Source organism: Bos taurus, chromosome 9 (genome assembly GCF_002263795.3).
Source record: "Bos taurus isolate L1 Dominette 01449 registration number 42190680 breed Hereford chromosome 9, ARS-UCD2.0, whole genome shotgun sequence".
In the NCBI taxonomy this organism is placed as follows: domain Eukaryota; kingdom Metazoa; phylum Chordata; class Mammalia; order Artiodactyla; family Bovidae; genus Bos; species Bos taurus.
Window position 1 is genome coordinate 34,537,482 of NC_037336.1, and position 23,891 is coordinate 34,561,372.

The window sequence follows — 23,891 nt, forward strand, 5'->3', positions numbered from 1 at the left end:
TGTCCGACTCTTTGCGACCCCATGAATTGCAGCATGCCAGGCCTCCCTGTCCATCACCAACTCCTGGAGTTCACTCAGACTCACATCCATCGAGTCAGTGATGCCATCCAGCCATCTCATCCTCTGTCGTCCCCTTCTTCTCCTGCCCCCAATCCCTCCCAGCATCAGAGTCTTTGCCAATGAGTCAACTCTTCGCATGAGGTGGCCAAAGTACTGGAGTTTCAGCTTTAGCATCATTCCCTCCAAAGAAATCCCAGGGCTGATCTCCTTCAGAATGGACTGGCTGGATCTCCTTGCAGTCCCAGGGACTCTCAAGAGTCTTCTCCAACACCACAGTTCAAAAGCATTAATTCTTCGGCACTCAGCCTTCTTCACAGTCCAACTCTCACATCCATATGTGACCACAGGAAAAACCATAGCCTTGACTAGACGAACCTTTGTTGGCAAAGTAATGTCTCTGCTTTTGAATATGCTATCTAGGTTGGTCATAACCTTCCTTCCAAGGAGTAAGCGAAGGGAACTATATTCAACATCCTATGTGAAGCCATAATGGAAGAGAATAAAGACAGAATGTGTGTACGTATATATAACTGAATCACATTGTTGTACAGCAGAAATTAATATAACATTGTAAATCAATTATACTTCCATAAAAATGACTGAATAGAAAATATAATATAAACTTTTCAATTCTCCTGTTACTCAGAACTGATATGAAAGTCATATTTCATATGAATCTGTGAATATTATATAGAGACATGGTAAGTTTCTAAATATAGCAACCAATAAAAGCTTTGAAAGTGGGAGTTAAGAGAAAGGAAGGCAGTGAGATGAGTTATCCGTTTATATTTCTACAAGGTGCTATGCAAGGCTTAGTTCAAAATATATGCAGAAAATTACATGCAGGGGAGGAAGAAGGGAAGAAAAAGAACAAACCCGTATTTCATCCACTGGTCAAACATTTAATTTCAATTACTGGTCAATCCTGAATCCATACCACTTTAATTCTACAGAGATTTTTTTTAAAAAGACGTATCTATGCCTATTATGGAATTTTCCTTCTCACCTACTTCATCTGTAAAGTTGATGTGATTTAGTTCCAAAATGACAAAATGAAATAAGAATCAGAATTTGGCCTCTCAACTTGCTGTTGTTAGATTCTTTAGGATCCTGAAAACTGATTTTAAGAGTCTCCTATTATTGTTAAAGAGAATACCAACTACTGAAAATCACAACGATAACATTTACTTTCATCTTTTGGGGGGAAAAAATGTTTCTAACTGAGCTGATTCAAGATCCTAGAAGGAATCTGCAAGGCAAACAGATAATACTTCCAAAAAGCTGAAAGCAAAGTCTGATTAGTCTTCTGAAATGAACACAGCAACCTTATTTAAATGGACATGATATGATATGATATGATATTATCAAGTTAAGGGTTTTTGTACCTCCTCCACTGCAACTCTAAAATAAAACCCAAAATTAAGCAATAAAATCTGAAGCCATCTACCGAACACAGTAAGTAGAGTGTTGTGAACAATGAATTTAAATCCTTCAGGCTAATTACACTTGCAGCTCTTTAAATTTATGGATGTCTTGCTTCTGTTTGAAACTTTTTAAATATTTAAATGCAAAAACTAAAATGTTTATATGCTAACATATTTTACATTTCTCTTTTTAACATCTGAGGGCTTACATTAAAATCCTGAAATACAAGACAGCATACCTACATTTTCACCATTGTCCTTCTTCCAAGCCTAAAAATAAGAATTGAGGTATGCTATTTTCATAAAAATTTAGAAACATTCATGGACACTTGATGGCTTTATGTAATAAGTGAAGAATTTAGGTGATGGTTTAAACCCACACTCCCCTCCAAAAGACTTCTTTCCCTACTTTTACATACTCCCAAGTATTTTCAACCAAGTAACACAAGAACGTGCTTTCTAAAAATATAAAGGGGCTAGGACCACCCCATCATGAACTAACAACCTAAACATCTGAGTAATAACTTCTAAAATAAAATCACAGAAAGGGATGGTACATTGCTAAAACTATTAATAAAATTTAAGACAAAGAGTTTATTTTTCAATAAGGAAACAAGGCAAAGAAAGCCCAACCTGATCTTGTATGCCTGCCCAATAGAACTTTCCACCATAATTAGTGCTTTCCACCTCTAGGGCAGGGGGAGGAGCTTAAACTCAGGGTGACCTCATGGAGCAAGGGAAAAACAGTATAAATGCTGTAGGACAGCTCTGGAGAGGGCATCTTCTGCAGTGCTCACCTGGGCACAGGGCAAGGCACAGAGCACTGGTAAGAAACCACCTCCAGGATCTCCGAGAGTCCGGGTAAGTCCACTGGTAGACCTCCATGTCAGCGTATTTGGAAAAAAGTCTCAGTTATTTGTTATTTTGTGATTTAAAATAATGGCTTTCCACTAAAATCACTCAGAAAGTTTAATTTGTAGCTGTCTGTAAAATATAGTCTTAATTAAACTATATTTGCAAAAACATGTTGTAATCTGAATTTCAGTGTTTTTGAGACTATTGGTAATTTCAGTCTGTATCAAAGATCTTGGGTTATTTAATACAGACATACAACTACAGTTTCTGTGTTTCTTTTATTGAAATCATTTTATTTTCACTTGATTATCTGGATACGGTTTTCAAAACCGACGAAGACATATATTTACATAATTAACAATTATAACTCTCAATTTATGGAATATATTCAGGATATACAGAATAAGGTTAAAAAAGTAGATGAAGAATTCATCTATGCAACATTAGAAAAATAAAGCAGGTCAATAATGAAGCTATATGAAATTATTCTTTTCTGTTTTTCAGAATCCAGCTGAGATCATGCTGCCACAAACAGCACTTTTGCTGCTAATGTCCTTGAACTTGGTTCATGGAGTGTTTTATACTGAGCGATACCAAACACCTACAGGCATAAAAGGCCCACCATCCAACACCAAGACACAGTTCTTCATCCCGTATGCCATAAAGGGTAAAGGTAAACTGAACTACCTATCTTGCTCTATTAACTAGTGGGTTGTTGCTTTATATAATCTTAACGATCTCTTTAGCAAAATGTTTTTTTAAATTTTGGCATTAAATTACCTTCAAACTCCTTAAATAGCCCAAAATGATTTATGGTAAAAGTAGGTCTATTCAAGAACATTCATATCCTTTACATAAGAATAGGAGAAAGACATACCTAAAGAATATTAGGAAATTTTAGGTATAGAATTTTTTCCCTCAAATGTGTGCTTTTTGCACAAATAATTCCCATAACCTGGACATATTAATCCAACCAAATTAGTCATGTTTAAATTGTTTTAACTAAAAATGTCCATTGTACACAAAAAGAGTAGCAGGTTTATGTATCTACATGCATACACACATTTCTTTTTACAGCTTATTTTTCTAGCTTACAAATCCAAACAAAATTGAGTCTTAGCTCTCAAATAACATGAGATCCCCTCAAGAGAAATTTAAAGGCAAATGAAGTAGCAATTCTCATAATTTTTTTTAATGCATTTTGGTTTAGTTTAGTAGTTAAGTGCACACACCTAACTGCTTTATGCAACCCTGAGTTAGTTAGTTATCCTCTCCATGCTTTAGCTCACTCATTTGTAAAACAAGGCGCATCTATTTCAAAGGGCTGTTCTGAGACTTAAATTAGTTAATACGCAAAGTGCTTAAGGGTTAGCTATTACCACTACTGCTTCTATTTTTCATACTACTTCCATTATTTCTACTCCTATTATTACTTCTCTCCTCCTCTTCCTCTTCCTACTCTAGTACTGGTGGTGTAGCCTTAGGTAAGTTTTAACTCTGTTCTTGCATCTGTTCTTCTGCTGAGCTTTCTTGACTATTATGAAGGGTACTGATATCATGTATATAAAGTACTAACAAATTCTCAAGCAAGGGCAACTTTTAGGTTCATATTCACCCATTTCATTTAATAGCTATCTGGCACAAACTGCCTGCTACATTACTGAATTACACTGAGTAATATGAACTGACTGTAGGACTCAAATTTCTTTTCCATAGTATTTTTCCATTATGCTTACATATTTTATCCTATAAAGCTATGAATAGTTGTCATAAAATTTAAAAATTATGCTTCTGGAGATGACTATTTTTAGCAAACTGAATGTATAGGATTGTCTTTTTAAGAAGAAAGATGAAATTTTAAATGTTTCATGAAAGGTAGCTTAATGATCAGAAATAAATGCATAAATGCAAGTACTCAATAGATACTTTCGATGCTCAAATACACACACAGTATGAGAAAGAAAAAAGTTAGGAAAAGAATAAAAGACAAGAAAATCTGATACTTTGCTTGAAGCAACAAATGCAATTTGAAATGCTATGACAAGCAGCACTGAATTATACTCTGTATGATCACAAATTCAGACTCTGTAGCTTACAAGATCATAACAAACAGTTGTGAATTAAAATAAAATGCACCACCACTATTAGAAGTTCAAAATATTTTCTATCTTTTCACCATAATACACTGTATCATTTTGGTTTTTCTTTTGTAGAAAAAGTGAAAATATATCTTGTTAACAAATGAAAAATTTAGAAGCCATATTTTAACTATTAAATCCACTTTAGTCTACTTGGTAATACACAGTAGAAACAAATACATTATTATCTACCAGCAATTAAATGAAGACAAAACCCACAATTTATATAGTGAAGCACTGAATTGCTAACAGATATACAAGGAATTCCTGTGCAGTTGCTAGGCATATCTGTTCAAAAAGGTTAAGAGAACTGTCAAAACACACTAAATTATGCTGCAGAGGGTTTCATTACTGGTGAGTACACGGGAACCATTCTCTGACACAATCAACCACTTTGTGGACATTTAAGAAACTTCTCCTCTGGAACCTACCAGGGTAACATTCTAAGTGACAGTGATCACTGTCTTTGGAGTTTCAGTCTCAAATTGGGCTCAATTCAGTCATTCACAGCAAGACTTGCTTTTCCTCTCTACTTTACGAGTTAAACATATTTCCAACCAGACCAAGACATTTTTATATAGACATGATCTTTATAAGATTCTGAAGCAAACCCCAATTTAATATGATTTGCATTTTAAAAATGTCCCATTTTACTGCAAACCATTAAGAAATCCTTTATTCATTTATTCTATTTGCAAGGCATTAGCACTCATTCATTTAGATATATCACATATGTATAGTAACATCACCAACAATATGTGCTAATTTTTGGAAATCTTTTCCATAAATTAATTTTTCTCAGTCTTTTTCCTCATGTCATTTTCTGAAAATCAATGGGTAAATAAAACTACACATTTGTTTGAAAAATGAAATATAACTTCTAATTAGTACAACATATAAAGATACCCAAATGATTTTCCTATTTCAGTATATGTTTTAATGACTATGCTCTGTATTTTATACTTCACTTATTATCAAATGTTTTCCAAATACCAGAAACATATCTACCCAAGAGTATACATTAGCAACTACTGTTGGCTGACTACTTCTTACATGCCAGTTAATTAATATGAAAGATTTTAAAAATACAGTAATGTACCAGTTAACATTTAAAAGAAATTATACCCATAAAAAATATTTTCAAAGGCAATTTTCAATTCATTTAATATCAATTTCATTTTAGTCTTCATTTTGATATTTAAAGCCATTAAAGATTTAGTTAAATGGAGTTGAAGCATATTAACATGTTTTCTACAAAAAAAGATGGAGCTCAAAAGTGACAGTTCTAAGTCATTTTCAGGGTTTTGACCAAACTACTCAACTACTTTGACATCTACTAAATCTACCATTACTATGAACCATTTTCTGACAGCATAAGAATCGAATATTAATAGTATACACAGACATTCTAACTACATTTCTGAGAACTTATTAAACAGAAAATTAATTTTAAATAAATCCTGCAAGTAGATATTTAAAAACATAAGTAATTTCATTACCATCTTTGCTAGCTATAGAAGAATTTCTGAGAAAAAAAGACTTTTATCTAGAGGCATATGATAGTGCTGCCTAAAGATCCTTTGACATGGTGATACTTCCCCAATAGTGTATCCCAAAGCCAGCCATGCTCTGTTACACCCCACCTTCGAATGACTAAAACCAAAACTCTGGACACCTCTTAAAGCACTTATCACATGGACACTTGTTTTATTCCCTTTGGGACTACAGTTCTTACAGGATGTGTTTTGTACTTTTCTTATACTTACAGTTCAATAACAGATTTCACATCACAGGCACTGAATAATTTTTTAGTTTAAATTTACTATACTAGTAGAAGTACTTAGCTCAAATGAACCCACCGATCTATGAAGTTAACAACAGGTGCATTAATCAAAGAAAATTTTATTTTACCATTTTAATACTATTTTATGTACCTTTCACATTAATTCTCTAATTCCTTATCTCAATTTTAAGTCAATAACAGAGAATGTAAAGAGCTCATGCTTTGTACTGAGGTCAGAAACAACCAAACAAAAGAAAACCCAAAATCTAAACTGTTTACAGCAGGGTCATGGCAGGTGTAAATTAAAACAGACTGCGTTTCTCCTTTACCTTATAGGATAGCTTTTGTGAAGGAAAGTTGTTTTAGTTCTTAACCTGTTCCTTTTTTTATTCTGTACTTGCCTTTTTCCTCTTTTCCTATCAAATGCCATTTTTTTCCTTTTCCTTGGTAGATGATTTTCCTAAAATAAATGCGCTAAAAAGTTTACCTCCAATGCACTCTTATTCCAAACGAATGTTTCAATCCCAGCTTATTTTCATGGATCATTAGGACATAACGAAAGTATGATGGTAGCCACAGTCTTGTGAAACCATCTTCTCTAACAGTATGTTTTAAAACAATATAAATGTCTGAAAACAATATAAAATTGTCTAAAACCATTCAAGACTAGTCTGCCAAAATGGTCTGACTGCCACTGCAGTAAATACCCTGTCCTCACTTATATTTTGAGAAGCAGTGGTTCCTGAGCATCACTAACCCCTCGCCTCGTGTGTTCTGCGCATGTCCTTCAGGTGTATCACTGAGAGGAGAGCAAGGCATCCCTGGTCCACCAGGCCCCGCTGGACCTCGAGGGCACCCAGGCCCGTCAGGACCACCAGGAAAGCCTGGCACCGGAAGTCCTGGGCCCCAAGGACAGCCAGGGTTGCCAGGACCACCGGGACCGTCAGCCACTGGGAAGCCAGGTTTGCCAGGACTCCCAGGAAAACAAGGGGAGAGAGGACTAAATGGACCAAAAGGAGATATTGGACCAGCTGGTTTACCAGGACCACGGGGCCCACCAGGACCACCCGGAATCCCCGGCCCAGCTGGAATTTCTGTTCCAGGAAAACCTGGGCCACAAGGACCTACAGGAGAACCAGGTCCCAGGGGCTTTCCTGGAGAAAAGGGTACGTCAGGGGTCCCTGGACTGAATGGACAGAAAGGGGAAATGGGGCATTGTACTCCTTGCCGCCCAGGTGAGAGGGGCCTCCCAGGTCCTCAGGGTCCCACGGGACCACCTGGCCCTCCTGGAGTGGGGAAAAGAGGTGAAAATGGGTTACCAGGACAGCCAGGCCTCAAAGGTGATCAGGGTGTTCCAGGGGAAAGGGGAGCAGCCGGCCCACCAGGCCCTCAAGGCCCTCCTGGGGAACAAGGACCAGAAGGCATTGGAAAGCCAGGAGCCCCTGGAATTCCAGGCCAGCCAGGGATCCCAGGGATGAAAGGTCAGCCAGGGGCTCCAGGAACAGCTGGGCTCCCGGGGGCTCCCGGCTTTGGGAAACCAGGCTTGCCAGGCCTGAAGGGACAAAGGGGACCTGTGGGCCTTCCAGGGAGTCCAGGTGCCAAAGGGGAACAAGGCCCAGCAGGTCATCCTGGGGAAGCAGGTCTGCCCGGACCCTCAGGGAATATGGGACCCCAAGGACCAAAAGGCATTCCAGGCAACCCCGGGCTCCCAGGCCCTAAAGGTGAGATGGGGCCAGTGGGGCCTGCAGGAAACCCTGGGGCGAAGGGAGAAAGGGGCTCCTCTGGCTTAGATGGAAAACCAGGGTACCCAGGAGAACCAGGTCTCAATGGTCCCAAGGGTAACCCAGGGTTGCCAGGCCCAAAAGGTGACCCTGGAATTGCAGGATCCCCTGGTCTCCCAGGCCCCGTGGGTCCAGCAGGAGCTAAGGGAGTGCCTGGACACAATGGCGAAGCTGGGCCCAGAGGTGTCCCTGGAATACCAGGTACTAGAGGTCCCATTGGGCCACCAGGCATTCCAGGATTCCCTGGATCCAAAGGCGATGTGGGAACTCCAGGGCCTCCTGGCCCAGCTGGCATAGCAGTCAAGGGCCTTAATGGACCTACTGGGCCACCAGGGCCTCCGGGGCCAAGAGGCAATGCTGGGGAGCCTGGCCTCCCAGGGCCCCCAGGGCCCCCAGGCCCTCCAGGCCAAGCAGCCCTGCCCGAGGACTTTGTAAAGGCAGGCCAAAGGCCGTTTGTTAGTGCCAATCAGGGAGTAACAGGAATGCCTGTGTCTGCTTTCACTGTTATCCTCTCCAAAGCTTACCCAGCTATAGGTACTCCTATCCCATTCGATAAGATTTTATATAACAAGCAACAGCATTATGACCCAAGAACTGGAATCTTCACCTGTAAGATTCCAGGGATATATTACTTCTCTTACCACATACACGTGAAAGGGACCCATGCTTGGGTAGGTCTGTATAAGAACGGCACCCCTGTAATGTACACCTATGATGAGTACATCAAGGGCTACCTGGATCAGGCTTCAGGGAGCGCCGTGATCGACCTCACCGAGAACGACCAGGTATGGCTCCAGCTGCCCAATGCAGGCTCGAACGGGCTGTATTCCTCTGAGTACGTCCACTCCTCTTTCTCAGGATTCTTGGTGGCTCCAATGTGAGCATATTCTCACTGAGCTAACACAAATCTGCTTGAAAAGGCATTCCCCAACTCCACCCCATCCCACGAAATGCATATGGAGGTAGGCTGAAAAAAATGTGACTAATTTTCCAAAATACAGGTCTGAGCTCTCAGATACGGTAAACATATGTGAAGGCCCTCTTGAGTTTCTAGTCAGCAATCCTAAAACTCCTAAAAGTCTTCTGTGAACTCCTTCAGTATTTAAAAATTTCATCCTGCTAGGCTGAAAAAACGATCGCAAAAAACCCTGAAATGTGATGCTAAATTATGTCAAATTTGATTTCAGAAGTTCAGCATTTCCTTTTAAAAATCAGTCTGTTTCTGACAATTAACAGGAAAATTTCCAGGAAACATTCGGGAGATGTCATATATCTTTATGGGACTTAAATACTTGAATATTCAAATTTAAAAAACACTACATACCCTGAGATCTTTCTGATGGTGCATTACTCAAAGGTCTAAGTGGCCCCTTTTGTCAATATCTATTCAAGTATACAGGTGCATATAGACTTTTTACAGCTCTCATAAGAAACCCAAAATATTAATGCTAAAGTTAATCTGAAATGCAAGGTGCTTTTGTCATGAACCTCTTCAAACTTTTCTGTGGATTGCTGAAAGCTTTCTATATACCCTTTACAACTTGGAAATGGTGTCTAACCTATTTTATTTATTTGACACAAGTGTGATTAATTTGCTTTAATGACTACTTGAGTCTTATATAATCTTAATATGATTTTGTGGGTTTATAGAGTATTAGCATATGTACCTTGGGCCTCCCATTCCAGTGAAATTGTAATATCAAGGGTTTCAAAATCTGACTAGAAATGAAAAGATATTATTTATTTCTGCTCTGTACTGTATTTTAATGTTTCTGTTTAAAACTCTTAAGCTGTGCCTCATGAAATGTTTTATCCACTCCTTATTTACAATGCAATAAAATAACATCAATAGATGATTATGTCGAATTTATTTGAAACCAGCAATTTGCCATTCTCAACCACTCTTTTAAGGGTTTTCATTTTACAAAGTTAATAAAAAGTAAAATGATAAACTGGTGGGTAGCTTTTCCAAGGGTCATGGATATAGCCTTCTACTGGAGATGGGCATTTCCATACACCCAAGTGCTCATTGTGGACTGAAAAGCCATCAAACAGAACCACATGTGATCTACAGGGTGAAGGGCTGGTGACTGGGAGCAGAAAAGTAAGACAATCACCCAAGTCAGTGATATTCTTCTAGGAAGGAAAGAAGCAGGCAGCAGAGAAACATGTAGTCTGAACAAATATTATGCAGTTATTCACTGCCTTGACATGTTTTTAGTCATAATATTTAGGATCATTTTGATGGCTTAAATGACATTAAAAGGCAGGCAAGAATTTTTATGCCAATCAAATGGCAACATTTTTATTTTTCTCAGCTGAAAAACACTGCCTGTGAGCATCCATCAATCCACTGGCTGAATTAGGACAGTCTGGTTCAAGTCACTCAGGTACCACACTATAAAGGCATCTCTTAATGCCTTAGAAGCAATGTTTGTGTGTAACTCAAGCAAACCTGTTGATGGAACTGTAAAAGCTTGGGCTTGGGTTGGTGATCTCTGCTCCCACTCTGTGTGAGCTCAACCTGCTTTTAAGCATTACAAACAGAATTTTCACTCTTCCTCTCTGACTGTAATTACTAAACTAATGGTTACAGCTGTCACCAAACTCATTTCCAAGCCAAGAGAGACCAAATTCTGGGGTATCCACAAAAGGGTCCTAGCGGTGAGCATGTAAAAGACAGCATCTCTTAGAATACTGGCAACGATGGCCATTAAACAGACATGAAGAAAAGAAGCTCTTAGAATATGACCAGTATCAACTTTATAGCAATATCTTAGGTCAAATTAAATCCTAATTAAGGTACATTAAGAACAGGTACCTTCTAAGTAATTCATTAGACACATAGCATTGAACACACATCTAAAGCCTCTCTCCAAGAAATGGACACACAGACATAGAGAACAAACTCGTGGACACAGCCGGGGAAGGAGAGGGCAGGACAAGCTGAGAGCGTAGCACAGGCACACGTACACGCTCACGTGTAGAACAGATGACTAGTGGGAAGCTGTCACAAAACACAGAGCTCAGCCTTGCACCCTGTGATAACTAGAGGGCCGGATGGGGTGGGAGGGAGGCCAACGAGGAAGGGGGATGTATGTATAATCACGACTGATTCGTGCTGACGTATGGCAGAAACTACTGCAACACTGTGAAGCAATGATCTTCCAATAAAAAAGTAAAAGAAATAAAGTCTCTCTTCACATTACTCACCTTTAAAAGCTGACATTTTATAATTATGTTGTATACCAGCAACTATGTCCTTCCAAAAATCAAATGGTTTTTGACCATTGTTCTGCTAAAGAAAAAAAAAAACCAAATCCAAATGTGACACATGTAATAATTGTGTTTTTAAGCATAGTAGAAAACACTTGGCAAACAACTATAATATTACTGTACTGTAAAACAGGGATTCGTGTTTGAGGAAATATAACAGATCAATAAACTTCTCACGTTTCCAGATGTGATTGTAGAAAAATATCTTCCATGAAAATCATGGCTATAGAGATGTATATACACATGACTAAATATTAATGTAACCCATATAACCCAAATAAAATAAAAATTTCCATGCATTATAAAGTCTAAAAAATATACACTACTTTTAACACATAACAAATCTACAATGTTATAGCTTAGGAGATATCAGGATATGTCACTTCCTGTACCGTGGCATCAATGGAGCTAAAAGGCCCGCAGCCTTAAAACTGCAAAAGCTGCTTACTTTACAGTTCTGTGCATATTTACCTGAGTTTCAGTATACAAGAGCAAGTAAACAGGAATATACACAACCCTATAGCCCCATGCTTCCTTGAGATATTAACCAGTATCCTTCTATATAAACAAAGACCAACTACTAGATAGTATTTAAATTATATCAAGCCCAAAATATTTAAAGACTGGTACATTTGTTACAGTCACTATAAAATGAGAAGCTGACTCCATCCCATAATAACAACTTCTACAAGCCAGCACTATGGCTCAACAGAAACTTTCACAAACACATGACTGTAATTCTGACTCAAAAATAAATCAGCATCTAGTCCTATCAGAATGCAGAGTTCCAAAGAATAGCAAAAAGGGATAAGAAAGCCTTCCTCAGTGATCAATACAAAGAAATAGAGGAAAACAACAGAATGGGAAAGACTAGAGATCTCTTCAAGAAAATCAGAGATACCAAGGGAACATTTCAAGCAAAGATGGGCTCGATAAAGGACAGAAATGGTATGGACCTGACAGAAGCAGAAGATATTAAGAAGAGGTGGCAAGAATACACAGAAGAACTGTACAAAAAAGATCTTCATGACCCAGATAATAACGATGGTGTGATCATTCACCTAGAACCAGACATCCTAGAATGTGAAGTCAAGTGGCCCTTAGGAAGCATCACTAAGAACAAAGCTAGTGGAGGTGATGGGATTCTAGTTGAGCTATTTCAAATGCTAAAAGATGATGCTGTGAAAATGCTGCACTCAATACGCCAGCAAACTGGGGAAACTCAGCAGTGGCCACAGGACTGGAAAAGGTCAGTTTTCATTCCAATCCCAAAGAAAGGCAATGCCAAAGAATGCTCAAACTACCACACAATTGCACTCATTTCACATGCTAGTAAAGTAATGCCCAAAATTCTCCAAGCCAGGCTTCAAAAATATGTGAACCGTGAACTTCCAGATGTTCAAGCTGATTTTAGAAAAGACAAAGGAACCAGAGATCAAATTGCCAACATCCGCTGGATCATCAAAAAAGCAAGAGTGTTCCAGAAAAACATCTATTTCTGCTTTATTGACTATGACAGAGCTTTTGACTGTGTGGATCACCACAAACTGTGGAAAATTCTGAAAGAGATGGGAATACCAGACCACCTGACCTGCCTCTCGAGAAATCTGCAGGCAGGTCAGGAAGCAACAGTTAGAACTGGACATGGGACAACAGACTGGTTCCAAACAGGAAAAGGAGTACGTCAAGGCTGTATATTGTCACCCTGCTTATTTAACTTATATGCAGAGTACATCATGAGAAACGCTGTACTGGAAGAAGCACAAGCTGGAATCAAGATTGCCAGGAGAAATATCAATAACCTCAGATATGCAGATGACACCACCCTTATGGCGAAGAAGAACTAAGGAGCCTCTTGTTGAAAGTGAAAGAGGAGAGTGAAAAAGTTGGCTTAAAGCTCAACATTCAGAAAACTAAGATCATGGCATCTGGTCCCATTACTTCAAGGCAAATAGATGGGAAAACGATGGAAACAGTGACAGACTTTATTGTTTTGGGCTCCAAGATCACTGCAGATGGTGACTGCAGCCATGAAATTAAAAGACACTTGCTCCTTGGAAGAAAAGTTAGGACCAACCTAGACAGGATATTAAAAAGCAGAGACATTACTTTGCCAGCAAAGGTCCATATTGTCAAAGCTGTGATTTTTCCAGTAGTCATGTATGGACATGAGAGTTGGACTATAGAGAAAGCTAAGCGCCTAAGAATTGATGCTTTCCAACTGTGGTGTTGGAGAAGACTCTTGAGAGTCCCTTGGACTGCAAGGAGATCCAACCAGTCCATCCTAAAGGAAATCAGTCCTGAATATTCATTGGAAGGACTAATGCTGAAGCTGAAACTTCAATACTTTGGCCACTTGACTTGAAGAACTGACTCATTTGAAAAGACCCTGATGCTGGGAAAGACTGAAGGTGGGAGAAGGGGACGACAGAGTATGAGATGGTTGGATGGCATCACTGACTCAATGAACATGAGTCTGATTGAACTCTGGGAGCTGGTGATGGACAGGGAGGCCTGAAGTACTGCAGTCCATGGGATCACAAAGTCAGACATGACTAAGCGACTGAACTGGACTGAATTGAGGCCTATCAGAAACATCACTGTCATTCTGAAAGACAACATAGGCAAAAAGGAAAGGGATTCTGGCATAAAACCAATTTATGTTCATAGTTCTTAAGCTCTAAGTATAAACTGATATAACCAGAGATCTATTTAATCCTGATACCTAGGACAAAGAAAAAAATCTATATACATTAAACTATGCTCAAAATGATCATTTCTAACATTTCATCCCATTTTTTCTGGTTTTGTACTATCTAACAATGCTTAAAAAGACACGTGGAATTTCTTTACATTTATTTATTTTAAAAACTCTGCTAATGAAACCAAGAAATATTTCTCCACATGTAAGTTTGGTATTTTCTTTTTCTAGATTTTTGCACCCCCTGCTGGAGAACAGGTTTATTATTCTTAGGTATGGTCGTTTTTAATTTTCCAAAAATACTTTGACCAATTTCTCTATGTCTTTCCTCCTTGGTAACCTCTGAAACTACAAAGGAAATGGAGTAAAATCTCAACTCAAAAGACATATATAATTAAGTCCTCTGTGTGTGTGTGTGCTTAGTTGCTCAGTCATGTCCGACTCTGCGATGCCATGGACTGTAGCCCTCTGTATATGTAGGCTCCTCTGTCCAAGGGGATTCTCCAAGCAAGAATACCGGGATGGGCTGCCATGCCCTCCTCCGGGGGATCTTCTCAACCCAGTTCTCCTGCATTGCAGACAGTTTCTTTACCATCTGAGCTACCAGGGAAGCTCAAAATCCTCCGATTCATGGCCAAATAATATACCATGGTTTCTAAGAAATGAGTCCCCACTCACCTTTGTTAAAGAGTCTACCACTCTGGCACACAGAAGAGCTCCAGGCAGGTCAAAGTAGTTATCATAAAAGTAGTATTTTCCTAAAAAGAACACAATTTTAAACTGGGATCAAATTAATGCCTCATTTATGTCATACGGAAACTTAGCTAAAGAGGCTATATTTTGGTTTAGTTACTTAAAGGGGCTTCTATTTCAATTCAGAACCACTCTACTCCATCCTGTCATCCATTGTCTTTTAAAGAAGGCTTTTATTTATAATAAAATATGATATGCATAAGTTAAGCATTTTATTAAAAACATTTTAATTAAAGACTATATCATAAACATGAAATAGATTATGGAAAAGTCACAATTTGTATTATCAGTGTCACTGAATTTCAAAACTATCAACCTAACGCTGGAGTACCACGAAGTCCGTTCACTAATCTGTGTTGGTTGATCCCCTGGAGTCTCACATTCAATCTTTATGCAACTTCAGACAAATTTCAGTACAATGTAAGAACAGCCAGGGTGAGAAAAGGAATAAAAAAAACAATGTGTCCTCACATCATGCGAGGACACAGTGTGTACTTATCTTAGAAAAACTTGGAAGCACAGTACAGGCACACTCTAGATCTTGGAGAGCAGAGGGTTTGATTTATCCTCCTTGGCCTGAGGCTAGAGTTCAAGTGGAGCCCTTCCTTGGCACTGACAGCACTTTGAATCTGCTGTCCCTGGGCAGAACCTTTTGAGGATCCATGTCACACCCCCTTGGTCCACGGCTGACCCCAGCCACAGCTGTGTTGAACACCACTGTCCTTCCTCAAGCCACATCTGTGTCATTCCCTCTCTCTGGAAGCCTCTAGAGCCCATGTGGCAAGTCTCAATGGACAGGTCAGGAATCAGTGAATGCAGGTCCCAACTTCCTATCCCGCAGGTTGACAATTCTGGGAAGTGCTCTCTGTGCTTCTCCTCAGAAGTCCTGGTGGAATCCAGGGCCCTTCTCTGTTCTTTCCTTTCACGTCACACTCTCACTGCTATCTCACTCCTGCAGACTGCAAGCAGGAGCTACCACTCTGCTTTGAGCACAAACCTCACAGAGTCCTCTCTCCTGAGAACTCCTGGTACAAAGAGGAATCAGGCAGGATCAACAGGTGGAGTCGGATTTCAGTTTAATGTAAGGGAGTACTTTTCAAATGGTCACAATTACTTTTGTGCAGATTATTGTAACTGCCCGCCCCCTTCCTCCATTTGCAAGCTATGTATGAGGTTATTGAACATAGCGGTCTTGTGTCTCAGTGTTTACTATGCACAATTTCCAGTATATTGTAGGCACTCAATAAATGCTTGTTGAATGATCCAAAAATTGAATGGGTTACAGTCAACCTTTGAACAACACAGGTGTGAACTGCACAAGTCCACTTTTACATGTATTTTTTTCAACACGTAAATAAATACAATAAATACTATAGCAGTAGACGATCTGTGACCTGCAGTGAGTTGAACCCACAAATGCAGAAACTGAGACAGGGAGGAACTCCAAGTAGGGAGGGCTGACAATTAAGTTATACTCAAGATTTTCAACTTCTTGAGGTAAGTGTCCCTAATTCCTGAGTTGTTCAAGAGTTAGCTGTATGTTGGAAAGAAGCAGTGTCACAGTAAATTAAGAGAAAACTCTAAGGTCCAGATGCTTATCCCTTTAAATGTTACTTAACGCCCTCATATCTTCATGTCAAATTACCAAGAATATAAAAGAAATAAAGTCAACTTCTATTAATTCACAAACTGGTTGTATAGGTTTGTATGCCCTTTTCCTCAGTTAAGAATATTATGGTTGTCACAGTCTTCTTGTTTTTTAACTTTTTCACAGCTGAAATTGTTGGGGGGAACATCTCAGACTAGTTTTCATTCTTAAGAAAGGCTAGGATGTCTTTGTCAGTATGAGGAAAAGCAAGAATTTGGAGAAAAGGGAGAAGACGGCCCACATACATCTCTGCCCACCCTGCTATGCTGTCAGACCACATGACACACCAGGGCTGCAGGGACCAGGACAGTGGACACAGATTCCCAAGGCTCACTACCCGTAATGCATCTGATCTCTCGGTCTATGATACCAGGGAGACCTGCCTGAGCCAGCCAGCTGGTGTAAGTGGACCTGCCCAGTTCAAACCCATGTTGTTCACCTCTATTTACAACTGCCTACATCTGGACAGGTGGGACAGTGGTAAAGAACCCGTCCGCCCACGTAACAGGCACAAGAGACGCAGGTTTGATCCCTAGGTCGGGAAGATACCCTGGACTAGGAAATGGCAACCCGCTCCAGTAAATTCCATGGACAGAGGAGACTGGCGGGCTACAGCTCACAGTCTAAAAGAGATGGACGTGAATAAGCATGCACGCTTGTACACATGCATCTGGACAGACTACAGGAGTCTTCCTTATCACTTGAATAAAAAGTAAATCTATCCATTTAACTTCCTAGCTATTGTAAGTTGAGTGTGAAAGCATTCTACACCTAACCCCAAGGTGAACTCTGTTTTTCCTATCAACTTATTTTATTATTAACACATACTTCCTGACGTTTTCTTCTCACTATGAGAAAACAAACCACCCAAAAACAAATATGACAAATAAAAACACGATAGCAATAAGGAATAACTCCAACTATTTTCCAGTTACTATATTTTTGAAAGGAAAATAGGTGTATTCAAAACTACAGTATGGGAGAAAATGACCAAAAAAACCTAGAACAAATGAAAAACTAACAATTAAGACTTTTAATGAGGTCTATTTATAAGTGTTTTAATCATTCTTTATTAATGACATCTTTTGTCTATAAATAATTTTTGAAAAATCTTTTCATGTTTACTCATGGTAAAACTCTTTAAGGAGAGTGGGAAAAAGTTGTGTAAAATCACTCGCAGTAAAAGGTGGCAAAAAGATGATGGTAGAAGATACTAGAAATGGCAGTAAAGAAAAGAATTCTAGAAAACAGGAGAGGTGAGGAATATGAATGTGGGGAGAAGCGGGGAACAGAGAAATAAAAGGATTGTGCAGGTAACGAATTAATAAAAATACAGAATAAGTAATGTATTATTCCTAAGTGCTAAGTCTTCGTTACTCCAGAACAAGTAAAAGGTGAATCAATAAAAACGTTAAATAAAACAGAACCAACTGCCAAAGAAAAACCAGACACACATGGGAAATAACAGTTTCTATGAAACCACAATTGCGGTCTTGTGCATCCTGCCCAGCAGGATGCTGGCTTGAGGGGTGAAATGGAGGAAGCCCACCCCTCAAGACTGCTCTGTGTCTTGATGTCACAGGTTCGGGGTTAAAAACAACAGAAGAGGGAATGGCGGCGCTGCCCCACACGGGAACCGTACCTGACCGGAAGGCCATTCCCGTGTCCGGCATGAAGTGCTTCCACTCCTTCCTGCCGAACTCCTCCGCCAGCGCCTCCGCAGACAGCATCTTCGTGCCGTGGCTGGCCCTGGTTTGAAGAGATGAGGTACACGGTTCATCGGTGGTTCCCTTGAACACTCCCTCCTCCAGCCTTGCTATTATTAACTTATTAATTCACCCTAATACTACTAAAGGGTTTTTTTTTTTTTTTTTTAAGAAAAAGGTTTTCAACGGGATGACTTCCCTATTTAGGATCCTATAAGGTATTTCTCTTTTTTGTTGTTATTTCTTAAATTTTTATTTTTAAAATTTTTATTGGAGTATAGTTGTTTGACAATGTTGTGTTAGTGTCTATTGTACTGCAAAGTGAATCAGCGATGGGATACATAAACATATATCCCCTCTTTTTTGAAAGGCATTTCTCTGAAAAAGGCTCTTTTTCTTCCTCCATTTCACCCCTCAACCAGCAAGTGATCAGGAGAAGCACACTCTGAGGTCAATGCTGTGATAGGTGTCCCAGACCAATCTATAAACTACAACTTCTCTGGGAGAAATAGGACAAGCCTTGCCTAAGAAGTTGTCCATTAACCATGCAGATAAGACTTCCCTAACGGAACAAAGAGGAAACAGCTGCAGGGACTAGGTGGGAAGCTGGCCTGTGGGGAGGAGGAAGTCCAAGTCAGAGCAAGAGCTAAGGCCTGCAGGAGGAAAGATGTGCCTGGTACCCAGGGCTGCGCAAGCACAGGGACTATGAAGATGAAGACAGGGTAGTAATGTGCCACTCAAGGACATAAGGTAGCTAACAACACAATGGGAAACAGTAAGATGAACGTGGCAAAACCTGGAACAGGAAGACAAGAAAGTAGCTATTTTTTGAGCTCAAAATACTGCTTTTACATCGGTTGGGCCTGGTTAAGAGAATCTTACCCTATAGAAAAACAGTTAATATTTCATGTAGTTTACTATGAGAAATTATAATGCTAGACTGTGGTAGCAAAGCAAAATGAAGAAAATGGAAATGAAATAAGAAAGGCAAATGGAAGAAAATCACAATTAGGATCCTTTTTATAGAGAGGTTAACATTTATATAATAAAAGCTATATTAAAGGTGGAGGAATCTTGAGCAGGAAGTACGAAAAGGTATCTACTACATTGTTTGAAAGCAGGCATCAAGGACATAAGCTTATAAACTCAGGAGGAGCTGGCCGGTGGGTTAGCCAAACTTGAATGGAGATGGTCAGACCTTGGAGAAATGATGTTGGGAATGGGGACAGACAGACAGACAGAACAAAGAAAAGAAGCAAAGTTGCAGAATGATTTCTATTCTTTTAACCATGACTGAAAATAGCCAAGTACATTGTAAGAATCGGAAAGGGACATTAAAGGTCATGGTCAAAGCTGCATTGTGTGTATGTATGTATATATGTGTCTGCATATATATATCTATGTTTATTTATACATACAAATGAATACATACACTCATATCTCTAGCTGCCTGAGAAAAAAAGATGTAAATGAATTACAAAATTATCAGAAGTGGAACGACATCTGCTCTAGCTAGCTCCACCTTAGGGGACAGTCTGGGTAGAGTGTGAGCCTGTACTGTACAAAAGGAATGATGTACCCAAAGCAACGAGCATCCTCTTCTTGGACTCCAACTGAGTCAGCATAAATAATAAATCACACAACTGCACGGCCCTGTTAACTTGCCTGTACTGTCAGTACTGGAAGGAAAACAGACGCTTACCCCATGGTACCTTCTGTAAAACACAAAGCAGTGATGGCAGCTGCTTTTCCATTGCCTGTTCCGTGCTGTGCTAAGTCGCTTCAGTTGTGTGCAACTCTTTGCGACCTTACGGACTGTAGCCTGTCAGGCTCCTCCGTCCATGCTTGCCCTACTCTTATTAACACTCAAAGTGTTGAACTCACCTTCCCTGGTGGCTCAGATGGCAAAGAATCTGCCTGTGATGCAGGAGACCCAGGTTCAATCGCTGGGCCAGGAAGATCCCCTGGAGAAGGGAATAGCAACCCACTCCAGTATCCTTGCCTGGAGAATCCCATGGACAGAGGAACCTGGCGGGCTGTAGTTCATGGGGTTGCAAAGAGTCAGACACAACTAAGCAACTAACACTAACCAACTAAGAAGAGGGGAGGAAAGGGAGTCAGCACTAAGCTTGGGACGGGGAGACCCTGATGAAGGCTGGAAGAATCTAGAAACACTTCCAGAAGGTGAGACACAACATGAGTCCTGTATGATGGGGGCAAATTTGGACAAGTGGAAGAAAGAGAGGTGTGCCTAGACCACCAATTCTACCCCATGTCCATTCTTTCCTTCTTCCTTAATAAAGAGAGCTTCAATTTTACTCCAGGTTAACATGATAAAATTCCCAGGCTCTTTTGCAGTAGAGGCAGTCAAAAAGCAAGTTAACATTCTACTGTATTTCCTGTGCAAATATTTCTGATAAGCTAAATTTAAAGAATTAGACCTTTCAATCTAATGCTCCCAGATTTATATTTAAATGGCTCAAACGAGTCCTACAAAGACCCACAGGCACACAGACAATCTCTCATCTGACTGACTCAAGTAATAATCTTGTTTAATCCATACCTTAACAGTCTAATCCTACATGGTAATAAAAGAGTAAAGTTTCAACACCACAACTAAATTCTATTACCTGAGCACGGTGCCATTATCTGCAAGTTTAATGAAGTTCCCATCTTCCAGATCCAGTGCCAAGCCCTTGCAACTGAAACAGAAAAGTCTGGTTACCAATCAGTTCACATACTTATTAACACTTAATCAAGAAATAGTAACTTATATTTTCAAAAAGTCATAATGCTAAAAAAAGACTCTCCCACCCAGGTGAATAACATGTTAATCAAACAAGTAAGCTCTTGAATTCTAAAATTCAAGAATTCTAAAATTAAATATCCACAGAGCAAGTACATGAGGCAAACTGCTATGTGGGCAAAGGACAGCATATTTAGTGTCTAAACTCTTTGAGCTGAGAAAAAAAAACTCAGAACAAAAAATGAGCACCATTGTATGCCTCTGCTAAAATGTACAAATGTTTTTCATTAAATAAAACACACACAAACACACATTCATATTTTACAAGTTAAGATCTTAGCCAGAATCTTTTCTGTACTCTTTAGACTCTGCCTCAATTTAGGTCAGGCTATAAGAACTAGCCCTCTGGGCTAGGCACATTATTGAAAACCACTAAAAGAAAGTCAAACACTAAGTTTTAGGTTCTTCACTGTAAAAGACTTATGGGATTTGGGAAGAAAAGTGGGTTCAGAGTCATTATTATGAGTAATAAAAACAAGAAGGCATAATGGCCACCAAATACCAACAGAATGAAAAGAAAAGGACAGGGTACTTTACAAGCATTATTTACTTTGGTTCACAGTAACATTTCCATAAGAGTTTCATATAGCAAAATGTTTCTGTTTCTTCCTTTTCAGAAAGGGAGAAATCAAAAAGGACTAACCAAACACTGGAAGAATGCATAATAGATGAACACCGTTGCTGAAGAATTATTTCTGGATGTATTTTTCATGCGTTTCAGGACAACTGTTAATTTTTAACTGAACAATTTAAAGTGGTTTAATAGGACTTTTGTTTGATTTTCTTGGTTAAATGAGGAAGAAAGACAAAGGAAACCTTGGGAAGTTGAGACTCCTAAGCCAGGAAGGGAGTAAGCTGTCAAGAGCCTCTGTTATAGGAATATCTACCCAAATTACACAAAAACAGATGTCCTAATTCAGACACTTATTAAAACATGGGAATTCCCAGGTGGCACGATGGTAACGACTCTGCCTGCCAACGCAGGAGACACCAGAGATACGGGTTGGATCCCTGGGTCGGGAAGATCTCTTGGAGCAGGAAATAGCAACCTGCTCCAGTATTCTTGCCTGGAAAATTCCAGGACAGAGAAGCTTGACAGGCTATCGTCCACAGGGTTGAAAAGAGTTGGACACAACAGAGCATGCACATGTGCACACACACACGCATTCAAAACATGATGATTTCCACCTCTTTTCACACAGTTCTGTATAGGAAGGGCAATAAAATAATTTTTTAATAAAAGATGTACATTTTAGAGACAGTTCTTAATCTCTGAAACTCTTAATAATGACAGACTTAACCCATGCAAAAATATCCAAATTAGTCACATTCGCTCTTAGCTTAATTTTCATACTTAACTAAGCAAGCCTAAAAATAGAAAGGACTTTAATTCATCAAATATAAAACTTTTAGTACAGAAGGCATTCTGTCCTTTGGCTCAACTTCACATTTCACCTTCTGTCTCCATGGAAGAAGAAGCATTAAAATTTTATCCACAATAATTAAAAACCAGAGGGAATGTACAGACCTTTAAAAAAAAGCTGCTTACCAGAAATCCCAATCCTCTGGGGTCACCGTGAGCAATCCCTTGTCATACCCTTTCTCCTTGACCAGGAACTGAGCAAAGCTATTATAAATGAGCTGTTAACAGAAAGGAAAAGAGATTAAATGTAAATTTCACTATGCCTTCTTAACTTCACAGGCCTGAAGACCTAATGGAATAAGCCACGAGATAGCTGGGAAGGAATCTGTATTACCTGTTAATTGTGAAGCTTGGCGGGTAAACATTCCTTCCCAGGAATTTATGCACTCCTGCGAGCCCCAGGTAGCTGCTGTCTTTTTTACACTATCAGTGTACAATTACACAACCAAGGACAATTATTAATCCTACCCCGGAAGCCTAGAGGGTTGGAGATCATTAAGACGACAAAGCTTTGTAAATTGATTTAACAATTCACCAGATGATAAACATACTGACCACTCTACATCCACCCCGTCCATCCTTTCCAGAAGGCCCCATGACAGCTGATAACGCTATTTTATGTACTTGAGCCCCAAACAGTGGAGGCCACCCCACTGGCCCAGACCTTGGCACAATCTAAACCTAAATCAGTGTGCACTTATAGAAAATCCCTGTCAAGGAAACCTAACACACACCAATCACAATCTGCCGTGTCAGCTTTACCTCCCTTACTTCTCCCTGGAGAACAGGACCCTCAGTCCCTATTAGGAAATTTCCAACCTCCTAGCCAATGAGACCCTGTTTTTGCATTGCCTCATCTAACACTATAAAACACGGTCATGCCCAAAATCTCTGGGGAAGAGTGCCCCACTGCTTGTGGGGCCACTGCACTCCCCCAATCCAGGAAACGTTTTCTCTAAATGAAGGAACATCCAATTCATTACTACTTTTAGTTTTGTCGTTTGACACAGGGGAATCTCCCTTGTGGCTCAGCTGGCAAAGAATCTGCCTGCAATGTGGGAGACCTAGGTTTGATCCCTGAGTTGGGAAGTCCCCTGGAGAAGGGATAGGCTACCCACTCCAGTATCCTGGCCTGGAGAATTCCATGGACTGTATAGTCCATGGGGTCACAAAGAATTGGGCACGATTTCTTTCTTCTATAGGGGAATCTCAAAGAGAAATACACATGAGAACCAGGCAGGTAATCTACAGGAGGAATCGCGGCACCTTCATCAGACACAGGGACTCTCTTCTTTTATCCATTGTAAGAAAAGCTGAGGGGAAAGAAAAAAAAAAAAACCCTCTGGAAGCAAGCATAAAAGTAAACGCTCTTCTGACTGTCGACAGATTTCATTCTCAACAACAAAACTCCAGGTTTTTTGAGAGTGAACAGTGTCCAAGAGGACACACAGAGTATCCTGACCCTTCTTCTGCAGATGTTAGCCCATGACAGGTTTCAACAGCACTGGAATGGCACAGAAGGGAAGTGGGAATAGAT

The 23,891-nt window shown here is 39.8% G+C and overlaps 2 protein-coding genes across 3 annotated transcripts in view; one reads left to right on the forward strand and one right to left on the reverse strand.

Moving 5' to 3' along the window:
* Positions 1–23,891, reverse strand: part of NT5DC1 (5'-nucleotidase domain containing 1) — a 109,002-nt gene that overhangs the window by 79,582 nt on the left and 5,529 nt on the right. Inside the window, exons 2-6 of one of the 2 annotated variants that reach the window (XM_005210743.5) lie at positions 22,481–22,572; positions 20,756–20,827; positions 18,062–18,168; positions 14,697–14,776; positions 11,255–11,336 (exon numbers count right to left, since the gene is read on the reverse strand). In XM_005210743.5, coding sequence (XP_005210800.1) covers positions 11,255–11,336; positions 14,697–14,776; positions 18,062–18,168; positions 20,756–20,827; positions 22,481–22,572 — 433 coding nt within the window. Of the gene's footprint in view, positions 1–11,254; positions 11,340–14,696; positions 14,777–18,061; positions 18,169–20,755; positions 20,828–22,480; positions 22,573–23,891 lie in introns of both variants that reach the window. The other variant, NM_001105485.1, reaches the window with a different exon arrangement.
* On the forward strand, positions 2,307–9,892 carry COL10A1 (collagen type X alpha 1 chain; the record flags this gene model as incomplete). The annotated part of the gene is given in 3 exon segments (NM_174634.1): positions 2,307–2,345; positions 2,844–3,012; positions 7,052–9,892. Coding segments are annotated over 2 exon segments (2,025 nt in total). The 3' UTR covers positions 8,923–9,892.